Source organism: Apium graveolens, chromosome 5, assembly GCF_009905375.1.
Source record: "Apium graveolens cultivar Ventura chromosome 5, ASM990537v1, whole genome shotgun sequence".
NCBI lineage: Eukaryota > Viridiplantae > Streptophyta > Magnoliopsida > Apiales > Apiaceae > Apium > Apium graveolens.
In genome coordinates, this window is record NC_133651.1 from 38148749 (window position 1) to 38163165 (window position 14417).

A 14417-nucleotide genomic window follows, 5' to 3' on the forward strand; every position below is an offset into this window, starting at 1 on the left:
ATAAAATTGAGCTTTAATTTTTTTTGTACAAGATTTTATTTAATATCTTGTTATCAAGTTGGTTAGTCATAAAATTTGTATCGAATCTGAAAAGGCATAAAATATCGCAAAAACTCATATTTATAATAAAAAATTATTAATAGTTTTGAGCAATGGTCTAGAGATGAAATTTATGTGAAGATTAATTGTGATGCAATTAGTTTCACAACATATGTAGATTTGATTGCTCGAGATGTCATTATAAAATTGTTTAGTTTAAATTTTTTAGATAATATTATATATGTTAAATAATCTGAAAATAAAAAAGATTTTTGTTTAACATTTTTTTTGTTTCACAATAGAATTGTAGTTGACTGTTTGAAGATTTGTTCCTGATTTTCATCTTGCACGTAACAAACACTTAATACATATAAAAGATGAGTTTTGTTCTTTTAATTACATAAAATCGCTAAAATCAAATTTATTATATCTATAGTTTTATGAAATTGCTGAATATTCATTAATCTAACACGTAATTGGAATATGATTATAATTACAAATTTATAAATGATTAATATCAAGTATATTTTCTGTCAAAAAAAAAATATCAAGTATATTTTGGGCCCATAATTAGTTTGAATTAATGTTGGACAAGAAACAGTGTTGGACTTGGACCCATAAATTCGGTTCTGGGCTTATAGTCATAGAGACTGTAGGTATCCGATTCCGACTACATATTTGATTTGAATACTGTCATACTTATACAGCAGTGTCCTATAAAATTAAACCAAATCCCCTTTTCTTAATTGACTCCCATCTCTCCTTCCCTCTCTCTAATTTTGGTGTTTTCAAGGAGTCAAGCGTACTTTTCGAAGATGAGAAATTGTTAAATTATTTAGGGGATTGAGCTGTTCTATTTTGAAACTCAATCAAACTGGATCTATCCTTCTTAATTTGAGGAGGTATCTGCAAACTTCGTATTACTCTATTTTAGATTTTGATTAATATATTTTTATTACGATTGGATAGGGGTTAAGTTATCCTGGGTTCGATACTGAAATTGTAAGGCTATAGTCGAAAAACAGTATGGATATGACGTGGCTTAGAAGATGTGCATCTAGGACTGAACTTAGATTCTCCTCTCAAGAAATTGTTCTAGACCAGGAACATCTATTAACATTAATCCTGTTACGGCTACCTTACATACAACTCGCTTCCTTGAAGTCTGTTTCGAAAAAATGGCATTCTCTCGTCACCACTCCTCACTTCGCTAGCCTCGTCCGTAATTCAGTCCCTCCTCTTCGTGCCTCTGGTCTCTTCCTACAACGTCCCGTTTGTCTTAGGTCTCCTCGTGATGAAGTCTATTTCATTTCTCTAGACAATCCAAACACCCCCTCCCCGTTCACAACCCTCACTTTTGCTCATGACCCTTTTGATCCTCAAAAAATCCGTATTTTACAATCCTGCAATGGCCTTTTATTGTGTTCTACTGCCCTCTATAGACCTAAGGAATTGCGTAAGTATTATGTATATAACCCCTCTATCAATCATCTAGACACCCTTCCTGAGCATCCTCCTGGCAGTGGGCATTGGGTTCGTTATGTCGGCTTATGTTTTGATCCTTCCCAGTCAAGTCACTACAAGATTATTGCTTTTGATACTACATATAGCTCTCCATCACATTATGTTGGTAACTTTTATATTTACTCCTCTAAAACCGGGACTTGGAAGGCCTCTTTACAGTGTTTTACTCCACCACCTCCAGGAGCAAACATCAGTGGCGGAGTGTATTTGAATGGATGTATTCATTGGTTAAGTAAATTGAACTACAAATCAGAACCACATTCTACTGTTTCTGATTGTTTATGCTTTAATGTGGACGACGAAAGGTTAGAAACATTTCCAAGGCCTCCTACTAGTGTGAGGTCAGCTTCAAGGAGGAGTTTATATTTCGGGGAATCTGAAGGCCATTTGCATTTTATCGAGGCTTGTCCATATGCCACTTCACTTATCTTCTATGAGATGAAGAGTGATTACTCGGGGTGGTTTGTCAAGTACCAAATTGATCTTGATCCAATCTCCAAAGTTTTCCCTGAGATGACCAAACAAAAGTTTATATTTCATGATAGAAACGATTATGCAGTTGCTGTGCTTTCACTTATTAGAAGAGAGAATTTCCGGGAGGATCCATTCTTGACACTGGAAGTACCTGGTAAGGTTATACGTTACAATCTCGTGACCAGGAGCGTCAAAATGATATGGGACTTTAGTCTGGAAAATGTTGATGAGTGGTCCTTTGGAAATTTGCAAGTGTGGCAATACATTGAATCTGTGTAGTTTCAACGTAGCTGTTGGTCAAGGTGCTAGAATTGCAGCATGATTGATTTGGTAATGTTCTATTTATAGATGCAAGTAGTAACTTTCACTGTTTCACTATTTGTGCAGAATTTATTTATTTTAAAATTTTTCTGGTCTGTGTTTTTGCCTATCTCTACCAACCTAGTGGCATGCAAGTTAATTTGTTTTCTCATATTGTTGATGTTATAAAATTTCCTTCATTTGGTTTCACTATCTCTTTTTTGTTAGTATGACTTCAAATGTTCATTGAGCTATAATAATTTTCTTATAATATGTTATTGTTTGTTAATTTATTATGTTTTACATAATTTACATGTGTAAGGTGTATATATTTTAGAATAGGATTACACATGGTGCCCTTTTGACGGCGCCTTCGCTTTTGCTCCGATCTTTTTTGATTTCTTGTATGTTTAGTCAAGAATACAAGTCAGTATAAAAAATTAGAAATTAGTTGCAAGTCAATGGAAAAGGATGAAATAAAGATAATGGTGGATTATATCTTCTTGTAAAAACAATAGAAGAACATATTAAGTAGCGTGAGAAAATATGCAACGAAGTTGTTTGTTGAAGTGTCTTTGGTGATGCAAGCTTTTGTTGTTGTGGGTTACCCTCGCATTTCACTATTACATGGCATTTTGGGACAATGTTGGACCAGTTTGGGATGAGTAAAGCTAGCAATGGCAGGTTGTAGTTGAACTAGATCAGATCACTAGAATAAGAGAAAAGTGTACATACATATATGAATACCGACAAAAGGCAATCCCGTTTAAAATTGTACCTTTAGCTAAACCAAATTTGGAATATCGTTAACATCTCTAATATGTTAATTTTAATATTTATAATGTTTAGTTGAATATTACGCGTGTGTGTGATGAGCGCGCTTGCGTGTGAAAAAACCCAAGTGTAAGATGTATAAAAATGGAACCTTTGACAATGGCTTGCTTGAACCTACAAACTAATGATTATTTGTCTTTCTGTTCTGAATCATTGTTAGAGTATCTCCATAAGCCTTCATATCTTGGCTCTTAATTTGAAATTTGAGGAGGGAGTCAATTTTCTTTGCTTTAAGAGACTCTAGCTCTTATATTCACTAAAAGTCCCATCTCTCTCAATTTTAAGAGCTACTACCAACTCCTAAGCAGTGTTATCGAAAGCATTAAGCGCACCGAGGCGCAAAACTCTCTGGAGCCTAGGCGCAAAGCGCAAAAACGAGGCGCGCGCTTCTTTGAAGCTAGGCGCATGTTTTACAAATTTTTTTATTTATTATTTAGGATATATGTATATAGGTTTATAACATAATTTATACTTCAAAATATATTAAATCACACTTTAAGCCAAAAATAACTTAATTTATCCTTTATAATATATTAAATAATACTTTTAGAGGGAAAATTAAAATTCAAAATGATGCAAATTCTGACAGATTCGGAAAAGTTTATTCAAGAAGGAATAAGGGGAATTCAGAAAAATATATATATTTTTTCTAATCTGTTAAAGATTTTGGAAAAAGATTAGATTACCTTATAATAATTGGGAAATATCATACATATCCCATAAATTATGCAAACCAAATATTTTCCTTGTTTTAGTTCCTACAAGTTAGGGGCTTTTTTCTTGGAGGCTACTCCAGATGCCTATATATTAATATTCTAGCATTGTAATTGGGAGGAGGGGATTAATATTAAAAATACTATTCTATGCTTGAGTGTGAGACTTAAGTTTTCTGGGTGTGATGCCTGGAACCTAGGTGTGAGGCCTAGTTATCCTTTTCATTCTTTCTTATTTATTAATTAAGAATTATGTTCATCCCTATTTTGCTATCTACTATAACACTTTACTAAGATCCTGCATCAGAAGTGGCATCAGAGCCTGGTAGCGCTATGACTACTCGCACAGGAAAAACTTTTCGAGGTAGACTTAATTATTTTGAACGTGATGAATTGTTGTTGCAAATGATGGAACATCTTACTACTTTAAGTGCACGATTAGAGGATGTTGAAGCAAAAATCAGCACTGCTACAGATCCGCCTATTTACCATGAATTGGATGGGGAGACATCAGGAAACAAGGATTCAGAAGGCAAAGAAGCTGTTACCGGAGAAACTGAAACGCAAGGAGGCTTCAATAATGAGAAAGAACCAAGAAAAGAAGAGGGCAAAACAAAGCAACAATCACTTGCTTTTAATTGGCCCAAAAATTTCACAAATAGGAGTCATTACGAACCTCGCGACACAGCTGGAGACATTACAAAGAAAGTAAAAATTGATGTTCCAGATTTCGACGGACGATTTGATGCAACAAATTTTGTTGATTGGGTTTCTGCAATTGAAGAGTATTTTGATTGTCAAATGAACGAAGAGTTAGACTTAAAGATGAAGTTAGTCAATCTTGCGAAGGTGTGGTGGAATGGCGTTGAAGCAGATTTTAGAAGGATGAAGCAGACTCCTATAACAACTTGGCAAGAGATGAAGGCAAAACTTCGTGAAAAGTATATGCCATCCAACTATCAGGACCGACTATGCGAACAACTTGTTAGTTTAAGGCAAGGCACAATGACAATAGCAGAGTACATGCAGAAATTTGATGAACTTAAGACTCGATGTCAAATTCTGGAAGATGCTCGTCACAGTTTGGCACGGTTCAAGTCTGTTCTTAGATTTGAAATAAGAAAAGAGATGCTAAGGTATGCTCCTTATAGTGTAGAAAATGCGTTTCAAATTGCATTGGATCTGGAAGAATATTTGAATTTATCAAATAGTAAGAAAGTCGGTATTCAGGTGAAGGATACCACAAGAAAATTTCTCAACAACCCGCCAACAACTAAAACTTTTCCGAACCAGAATCGAGGAGGAGTGAAAGCAAAGAATGTTGATAACAGTGATCGTTGCTTTCGTTGCGAGGGAAAGGGGCATAAAGCATATCAGTGTCCTTCTAGAAATAATCTCCATATTGCGGTGGAACCTGAAGAACAAGGTGATGATGATGATGTCAAATATTCTCAACAGTTTATTGCTGATGACTTGGTCGATTCAGAGGAAGATACTTCTCTGTCCATGGTTGTTTGACGTATTCTTGCAGCACCGAGAGTGAAAGAACCTGATTGGAGAAGAACCACAATCTTCCAAACTCTCGTAAACTGTGGAAGGGACCTACTGAAGCTGGTTATTGATGGTGGCAGCTACATGAATGTAATTTCTTCTTCCGCAGTGGAACGACTCAAGCTTCCATTGGAGCCTCACCCCCAGCCGTATCATGTTGCTTGGATTGACAATACCTCTATACCGGTAACTAATCGTTGTTTAGTCCCCATTAGTTACGGCAATTATAAAGATTGTATTCATTGTGATGTTGTCCCTATGAATGTCACTCACATCTTATTTGGTCGACCTTGGTTATTTGATTGTGATGTTTATCATTGTGGGAAAGAAAACACGTATCACTTTGTGGAAGGGTAGGGATATTACACTTCAACCTAAAAGTCATGATGAGTTGAAGAAGATGAAGGTCAGCAACTTAAATGTTGGACAGAAACATATGGACAAGAAGGCTGCCAACCCTAAACTTAAATCACAAAAGTCTGATCAGCAGCCAAAAGATGAGAGGAAAGTACTCCAATTGCTTACAAAGAAAAGGTTTTTGCATGAAAGTATGGAATGTGGGGCTATTTATGCGGTGGTGGCAAGAAAAGTGGACCAAGATATAAAAAACGCATCTAAAACTGTGCCAAAAGAACTCAAAGAACTGTTGGAAGATTTTTCAGATATTTCTCCCGATGATCTTCCTAGTATTTTACCTCCAATGCGGACTTAGCAACATGCCATTGACCTTGTACCGGGAGCTCAACTTCCTAACTTGCCTGCTTACAGGTTGAATCCTAAAGAGCATGATGAATTAAACAGACAAGTGAATGATCTTTTGGCAAAAGGATTCATAAGAGAAAGTTTAAGCCCCTGTGTTGTTCCGGCTCTTCTAACACCAAAGAAAGATGGAAGTTGGCGTATGTGTGTAGATAGTCGAGCAATCAACAAAATAACAGTCAAGTACCGTTTCCCGATTCCTCGCCTTGACGATTTGCTAGACATGATGGCTGGTGCTACCATATTTTCAAAGGTTGATATAAAAAGTGGTTACCATCAAATTCGAGTTCGGCCTGGGGATGAGTGGAAGACCGCATTCAAAACTAAGGATGGGCTCTATGAGTGGTTGGTTATGCCTTTTGGTTTGTGCAACGCACCTAGCACATTTATGAGGGCAATGACGCAAACTTTACAACCTTTTATTGGTAATTTTTTGGTAGTATATTTTGATGATATATTGATATATAGCAAGAACAAAGATCATCTTTCTCATCCAAGGCAAGTGCTAAGAGTTCTGCGAGAAGAGAAGCTTTACATCAACAAGAAAAAATGTTCACCTCTAGTGTTATATTTTTGGGTTTTGTGGTATCTGCCCAAGGTGTTAAAGCTGACCCGGAGAAGATTGCAGCAATTCTGAACTGGCCAGCTCCTCAAACATTACACGAGGTTCGTAGTTTTCATGGTCTGGCTACTTTTTATCGACGTTTTATTAAGAGTTTCAGCACTATAATGGCCCCCATAACAGATTGCATGAAGAAGGGACAATTTAATTGGACACCGGCAGCTTCTATGGCTTTTAAAAATATTAAGAAGTGCATGACTCAAGCTCCCGTATTGCGACTACCAGATTTCTCCAAGGTGTTGGAGATTGCTTGCGATGCCTCACATGTGGGAATTGGAGGGGTTTTAAGCCGAGAAGGCCACCCAATAGCATTTTTCAGTCGGAAGCTTAATGATGCAAAGTTAAAGTACACTACCTATGAGAAAGAATTTTATGCAGTGGTACAAGCACTTCGGCATTGGCGTCATTATCTCATTCATAAAGAGTTTGTTCTTTACTATGACCACGAAGCCCTGAAGCACATTAATAGTCAGAAGAAAGTGAACCATAAGCATGGAAAATGGGTTGAGTTTCCACAAGAGTATGCTTTTGTCATTAAACACAAGACAGGGGTGGAGAATAAGGCCGCTGATGCGCTTAGCCGAGTAATATATGTGTTGAACACAATATCAATGCAGGTAGTGGGTTTTGAAAAGTTGAAAGATGAATACTTGACATGCAAAGACTTTCGGGATGTTTATAATGATATGACAATGGGACGACATCAGGTACATACTAGTTTTTCTGTACATGATGGGTATTTGTTTAAGGGGAATCGTCTTTGCATACCTAGTACTTCTATTCGTGATCAGATCATCTGGGAGTTACATGGCCGCGGGCATTTCGGAAGGGACAAGACTATCTCCATGGTTGAGAGATTTTATTGGCCAGGTCTTAAGCACGATGTAGCCATTGTAGTTGCGCAATGTCGAACATGTCAGATGGCTAAAGGAACAAGGAAGAATACAGGATTGTATATGCCTCTTCCCATTCCCAATGGACCGTGGCAAGACTTAAGTATGGATTTTGTACTTGGTTTGCCTAAAACAGTACGAGGGCATAACTCGGTCTTTGTAGTTGTAGACCGTTTCTCAAAAATGGCGCACTTCATTCCTTGTTCAAAAACATTAGATGCGGTCCATGATGCAAGATTATTCTTCAAAGAAATCGTTCGACTCCATGGATTGCCTAAAACAATAGTGTCTGATCGGGATGTCAAATTCACCAGCTATTTCTGGCGGACTTTGTGGCGAATGATGAGCACTCGGTTAAAATTTTCTTCAGCATACCATCCACAAACTGATGGACAAACCAAAGTCATCAATAGAAGCCTTGGCAATCTCTTACGCTGTATAGTTGGAGATAAATTGACAACTTGGGACCAAATATTGCCAACGGCCGAGTTTGAGTAAAATAGCTCAGTTAATCGAACTACTGGTCGCAGTCCTTTTGAGATTGTGTTAGGCATGCAGCCTAATAAGCCAGTTGGTTTGGTTCCGCTGCCGATATCAAGTCGTCCTAGTGCAGATGCGGAGGCCTTTGCTGAACATATTCAGCAGATTTATGCTGATGTGCGTCAAAAGATTGCAACGAGTAACAGTAATTATAAAATTCAAGTAGATTTGCATCGCAGACATACTGAATTTGAAGTGGGAGATCAAGTTATGGTGCGTAATACGCCTGAGCGTTTTCTAAATAGCAAATATAAGAAGTTTCAGTACACGTGTGTCGGGCCATATAAAATCATTCAAAAGATTAATGCAAATGCCTATGTTGTGGATCTGCCAAGTGATATGGGAATTAGCAAGACCTTTGATGTTGAAGATCTTAGTCTTTATCATGGAGGCATCATCAATTTAGCAGTTGATTCAGTTTCTCCCGCTCGTTTACCACCAACTTCAACTGGTCAAGACAAAATTGAAGATGTTGTAGACACTACCATTGTTAAAACTCGTGATGGTCGCTATCAAAAATATCTCGTCAAATGGAAGGATAAACCATGGTCTGATTGTACATGGATTGTTGATGAAGACTTTCAGCGCTTGGATCATAACCTTTATGAACAGTACCATGCATTTAACTCGTCGGAGTCGAGTTTTTCCAAGCCAGGAAGAAATGATGCAAATTCTGACAGATTCAGAAAAGTTTATTCAAGAAGAAATAAGGGGAATTTAGAAAAATAAATATCTTTTTTTAATCTGTTAAAGATTTTGGAAAAAGATTAGATTACCTTATAATAATTGGGAAATATCATACATATCCCATAAATTATGCAAACCAAATATTTTCCTTGTTTTAGTTCCTACAAGTTAGGGGCTTTTTTCTTGGAGGCTACTCTAGATGCCTATATGTTAATATTCTAGCATTGTAATTGGGAGGAGGGGATTAATATTAAAAATACTATTCTATGCTCGAGTGTGAGACTTAAGTTTTCTGGGTGTGATGCCTGGAACTTAGGTGTGAGGCCTAGTTATCCTTTTCATTCTTTCTAATTTATAATTAAGAATTCTGTTCATCCCTATTTTGCTATCTACTATAACATTTTACTAAGATCCTGCATCACAAAATTTATGTTTTATAGGTTCCAGGCTTCCAGCTCCCAACAGGTAGATATTTTATCAATCATCTTCACCAAAGTCATCTTCATCGAAGTCTTCATCTTCAAAATCCTGATATGACTCTTCTTCATGTATTAAAGTGTTCTCTTCAAATTCAAACTCCTGTTCTTCTTCTTCGTCCTCGTCTATTAAACGTCGAGGCCTCTTACCTCTGCTTTTTTTTGAACTTGAAGGATTGGGGTTATTTTGAACCCTATTAGACTTTGAGGCTGATTTTGATTGGGACCTGGAGTTATATGCAGGCTCTCTAGAACCTGAAGCCTTTTCAACTGTTGACCAATTTAGTCCATCATCATCGGAGAAGACCTGCTCATCATCTTCATCTGATTCCTCGTTCAGGTTTCCAACCAACCACTCATTGCTTTCATCAACATCAAGGAGTGATATAGGGTCAATTTTATCTCTTAATTCAAAGTGTCGTCTCAATGCTTTGTTGTATTTGACATATACTAAATCGTTTAGTTTTTGTTGTTGGAGTCTGTTCCTCTTTTTACTATGAAGCTGCAAAATGAAATATAAATGAAAACTAGTAAGCACATAAACATCTGTTAAGCTAAGAGCCTAAGAAACATTTAAAATATGTAATAACTTAGTAATTATCTACTTACGTATGAAAACTGGTAAGCGCATAAACATCTGCTGCCTCTTTTGAATATTTGCTTTGGTTCCACACTTCAGAGACGAACATACTTTTCAAATTCTTTTTTTGCTTGTGAATTCTTTTCAAAGTGATAAAAGCAGTTGCAAAACGAGTCTTGGCAGGTCTCAATAACTCTCTCTGTTTGGTGAATGTCCTTAGCATGTTAACGATTGCAGAATGGTTATAAATGTAAGAATTCATTGCAATTGCTTTCTCTAATGTTTTCTTGATTCTTCCAATTTTGCAAATGTCTTCTAATATCAAATCCATGCAGTGTGCAGTGCACTGCGTCCAAAACAGATGTTAATACTTTGCTTCCAGCATTTGTCCAGCAAACTTATTGTTAGAAGCACTATCTGTCACAATTTGCAAAACATTTGACGGCCTAACCATTTCAACATACTGAGAAAGCAGCTCATAAACCTTTTGTCCTGTTTTTGAATATGATGATGCATCAATAGACTCGATGAAGAAGCTTCCTTTAAGAAAGTTAACTAGAATGTTAATCAATGTCCTCTGGTTTTTGTCTGTCCAACCATCAGACATGATCGAGCAACCATTAGCTTCCCATTCCTTCTTGTGTTCAGCCATAATCTTTCTTGTTGTATCCACTTCTTTCTTCAGTAATGGCACTCTGACCTCGTGGTAAGTTGGTGGCTTCATTCCTGAACCATATTGTTCGATAGCCTCTATTGCCGTATCAAAACTATTGTTGTTCACTGCATTGAATGGAATACAGCGTCATAGATCCATCTTGCAAAAGCTGTACAAGCCCTGACCCTTAATTCTTTCTTAACAGCGTCGTTTTCATCCAACCTTGTCTGCTCCATACGCTTTTGAACCATTTTTTCAGGATGAGGTCTCAACAATAAATCAAGTGGCCCCTTCATTTATAGGTTTGAAGTTGAGGTACCAGATGTCTTTTTTAGGCTCTTCTGCAGAATTTCAATCTCCTCTAAATCTTCTTCTGAATCTGATCCCAGATTTTCAAATGGTATTTTCTCATCCTCTTTAGCATGCTTTTTTCCAGCCATGTACTCTTCAATCTCTTTTTTCACCTCTGATGGAACTTTTGGACAGCTCTTTGCATTTCTTCGACCTCCAATTAAATATTCTTTTGCTCTAAAAACTCCTCCTGTTGTTTCTTTCCCACAGAAATTGCACGTGAACTTGTACAGACATGTGGGGTTTCGAGTGCGTATTTATGAGCGGGATCAATAGCTTTGCTAGTCATCTTTAATTAACAATCTGAAAGAAAACGTATAAGTAAACTTTAAGTTTATATAATAAACTTTAAGTACGTGCATGTGAATATGTATGGGTTATATATTATATATGGGGACAAGGAGCAGAAGACAAGGAAGATAATATATACATATATATATATGTATATATAAACATGTAGACACCCTGACCCTTAATTCTTTCTTAACAGCGTCGTTTTCATCCAACCTTGTCTGCCCCATACGCTTTTGAACCATTTTTTCAGGATGAGGTCTCAACAATAAATCAAGTGGCCCCTTCATTTATAGGTTTGAAGTTGAGGTACCAGATGTCTTTTTTAGGCTCTTCTGCAGAATTTCAATCTCCTCTAAATCTTCTTCTGAATCTGATCCCAGATTTTCAAATGGTATTTTCTCATCCTCTTTAGCATGCTTTTTTCTAGCCATGTACTCTTCAATCTCTTTTTTCACCTCTGATGGAACTTTTGGACAGCTCTTTGCATTTCTTCGACAAATATTCTTTTGCTCTAAAAACTCCTCCTGTTGTTTCTTTCCCACCGAAATTGCACGTGAACTTGTACAAACATGTGGGGTTTCGAGTGGCATATTTATGAGCGGGATCAATAGCTTTGCTAGTCATCTTTAATTAACAATCTGAAAGAAAAAGTATAAGTAAACTTTAAGTTTATATAATAAACTTTAAGTATGTGTATGTGAATATGTATGGGTTATATTTATATATGGGGACAAGGAGCAGAAGATAAGGAAGATAATATATACATATATATGTATGTATATATAAACATGTAGACACAGAAAGTAAGTGAGAAGATACTTACTTTATTTATTATTAGGGTTTGTGCACACTGCTGAATGGTGCTCTTCATCTTGAGAGGAGAGAACGGCTAGGGTTTTCCCCTTTTAAAGTCGTTGAAAGCTGAGAGCCTGATATAGCCTTTTTATTTGGGCCTAAAATTCTTTTTTTTTTATTATGGGTTGGTACTTTTGGGCTTTAAAAGTGACCCAATTTTTTTTTGTTATGAGTTAGTACTTTTGGGCCTTAAAAATGGCCCAATAATATTAAATATCTTATTAAGCGCGCTTTTCTACCGCTTCGTGCTTAAGCGCGCTTTGTGCTTCAAGGCTAAAAGCGTGCGCTTGATTGAAGCTGCTTCGCCTCGACATATATGAGGCGCTAAGGGTGCGCTTTGCTTTGCGCCTAGGTGCGCTTTTCACAACATTGCTCTTAAGTAATATCATATTATAAATTAATAAGAAAAACGCACTACCTGTTATCTTTTGTAATTTTATGACTGCAATTATGCAACTAAGTGCATCTCCAAGAGACTCTTAATTGATTCTTAAAAATAATATAAATAATCTGGCTCTTAGCAAGTGTTGTTATTTGATACAAGAGGGAGAGATATATTATTTGGTAGAAACTTATAATTTTATTCATCACAATGCTCTTTATATAGAGTTCGGACAAATTTCCTTGATTAGTGCCAAATAAATAGCCTAATCAATTACAAATATTTCTACAATCAATCAACATTAAAACAAGATTATCTAATCAATATTTCAGTTACAGTTTTGAATCATTAAATCCAACAGCAAGTTATCACATTAATTAGCAATTTTAACAATCTCCTTCCATTCTCTCTATAAATAATATAAATAAATGACCTCTTATTTAACAATCTAGGAGGTAAAATCAACATTTTCTCCAAAAATTCTCCTTAAACTCACTCCTGATTCTTTACTTTTATTAATTAATTATATATAAATATAACTAAAGTCCTTCATGTTGAATGCTTTGGAAAGAGGGAAATACTATAATAACAACTTATGAGGGAGTATTCACTCCTCAACAAAGGATGCATTTGAAGCTCCCAAAGTTATAGAAAGTTATTAGGAACTTGTTGGAAGCAAATTTTGTCTCTATTTCTTCGTAATTTGACTAAAGAGCCTATGTAAGGATTTAGTTGGGGTTGCTCTAAATGTGTCAAATTTCTATAATGCTCTTCATATTAGCTCTTTATTTAGAATTTATTGATAAATCACCTCCATTATGACAAAATGTTGTGCAAGAATTGGTGGACATGAATATTTTATTAATAAAACATTAGTTAAGAGCTAATAGTGGATCCTAAATGAGGAGATAGATACTCTTAAATCTTAAAGTTCTAAAGAGTGAGAGTCCCTTCGAGCTTCAGTTTTAAGTAATGCTTTTTATTTTTTGATTTAAGAGTGTGTATAAAGAGCCCATTGGAGATGCTCTTACTTTCAATTAAATAAAATCATACAAGGAGTGAATATAAAGAATATTGTTGGAGATGAATACATATTAAATTGCTTAGAGTCAATAATTTGTATTATATTTAGGAGTGATTTTAAAAACTTTGGAGATGCTCCTAGGCGTGAAAACAATAATTTTTCATATATCACTTTCAAAGTCGGAATAATGGTTTTTTTGGATTACTTTCTACCTACCTTGTGTACCTACTTTACACACTCCCGGTTGTAAATTGTTGTGCAGGTGCGAGTGCGCAACTGCAAGAGCATAAGCCAAGAGATGGTGGGCAAATGGAGGATGAGAACTACATGAAAGAGCACATTGAAATGTGATGAAGGCTACGTAGAGTGCTCGATTAGATTGTTTTACAGCGGGAATACTAGTGTTGAGCGTGAGCATTGTGTAATGTGTTGAGGGTGACATTGATGGGTACTCATTCTCTTTAAATTTTCCATCAAGAGATTTATAAAATTAAACTTATTCACATGAAAATTATGTAGAATTTCCCTATATCATACTTGTACAAAATGTAGTAATTAAAATAGGACAGGAGAATGATTGTTATGGAAACCTGTTTTTATGTGAACAGTAAACAAGAGGGCCTTATTTACATTTTTCTTTTATGATGATATTCGAGTCTACTGTACTATATAACTAGCTTGCACACAGCATTCACCTTTAATCTTGTATGTCTGAATGTGTGTTAAGGTATGAGATGTAGACTTGGATTTTCTTTTACCAGACACGAAACTCTATATGTAGGATAAATGAAGCTCTATATGTAAGATAAATCTGTGCATAGTGACAACCAAGTATGCACATGCACTTGTCTCTATGCTTGTACT

The 14417-nt window shown here is 36.0% G+C and overlaps 1 protein-coding gene across 1 annotated transcript; it reads left to right on the forward strand.

Moving 5' to 3' along the window:
* The first annotated feature begins 788 nt into the window (after positions 1-788).
* Positions 789-14214, forward strand: LOC141723860 (F-box protein At5g07610-like). The gene is made up of 2 exons (XM_074525791.1): positions 789-2367; positions 13816-14214. The coding sequence occupies exon 1, from the start codon at positions 1066-1068 to the stop codon at positions 2314-2316; it is 1251 nt and encodes a 416-aa protein (XP_074381892.1). The 5' UTR covers positions 789-1065; the 3' UTR covers positions 2317-2367; positions 13816-14214.
* Positions 14215-14417: the final 203 nt, after the last annotated feature.

Coding starts and splice junctions, on each gene's coding strand:
- LOC141723860 (XM_074525791.1), top strand. CDS start 1,066: ATGGATATGACGTGGCTTAGAAGATGTGCATCTAGGACTGAACTTAGA.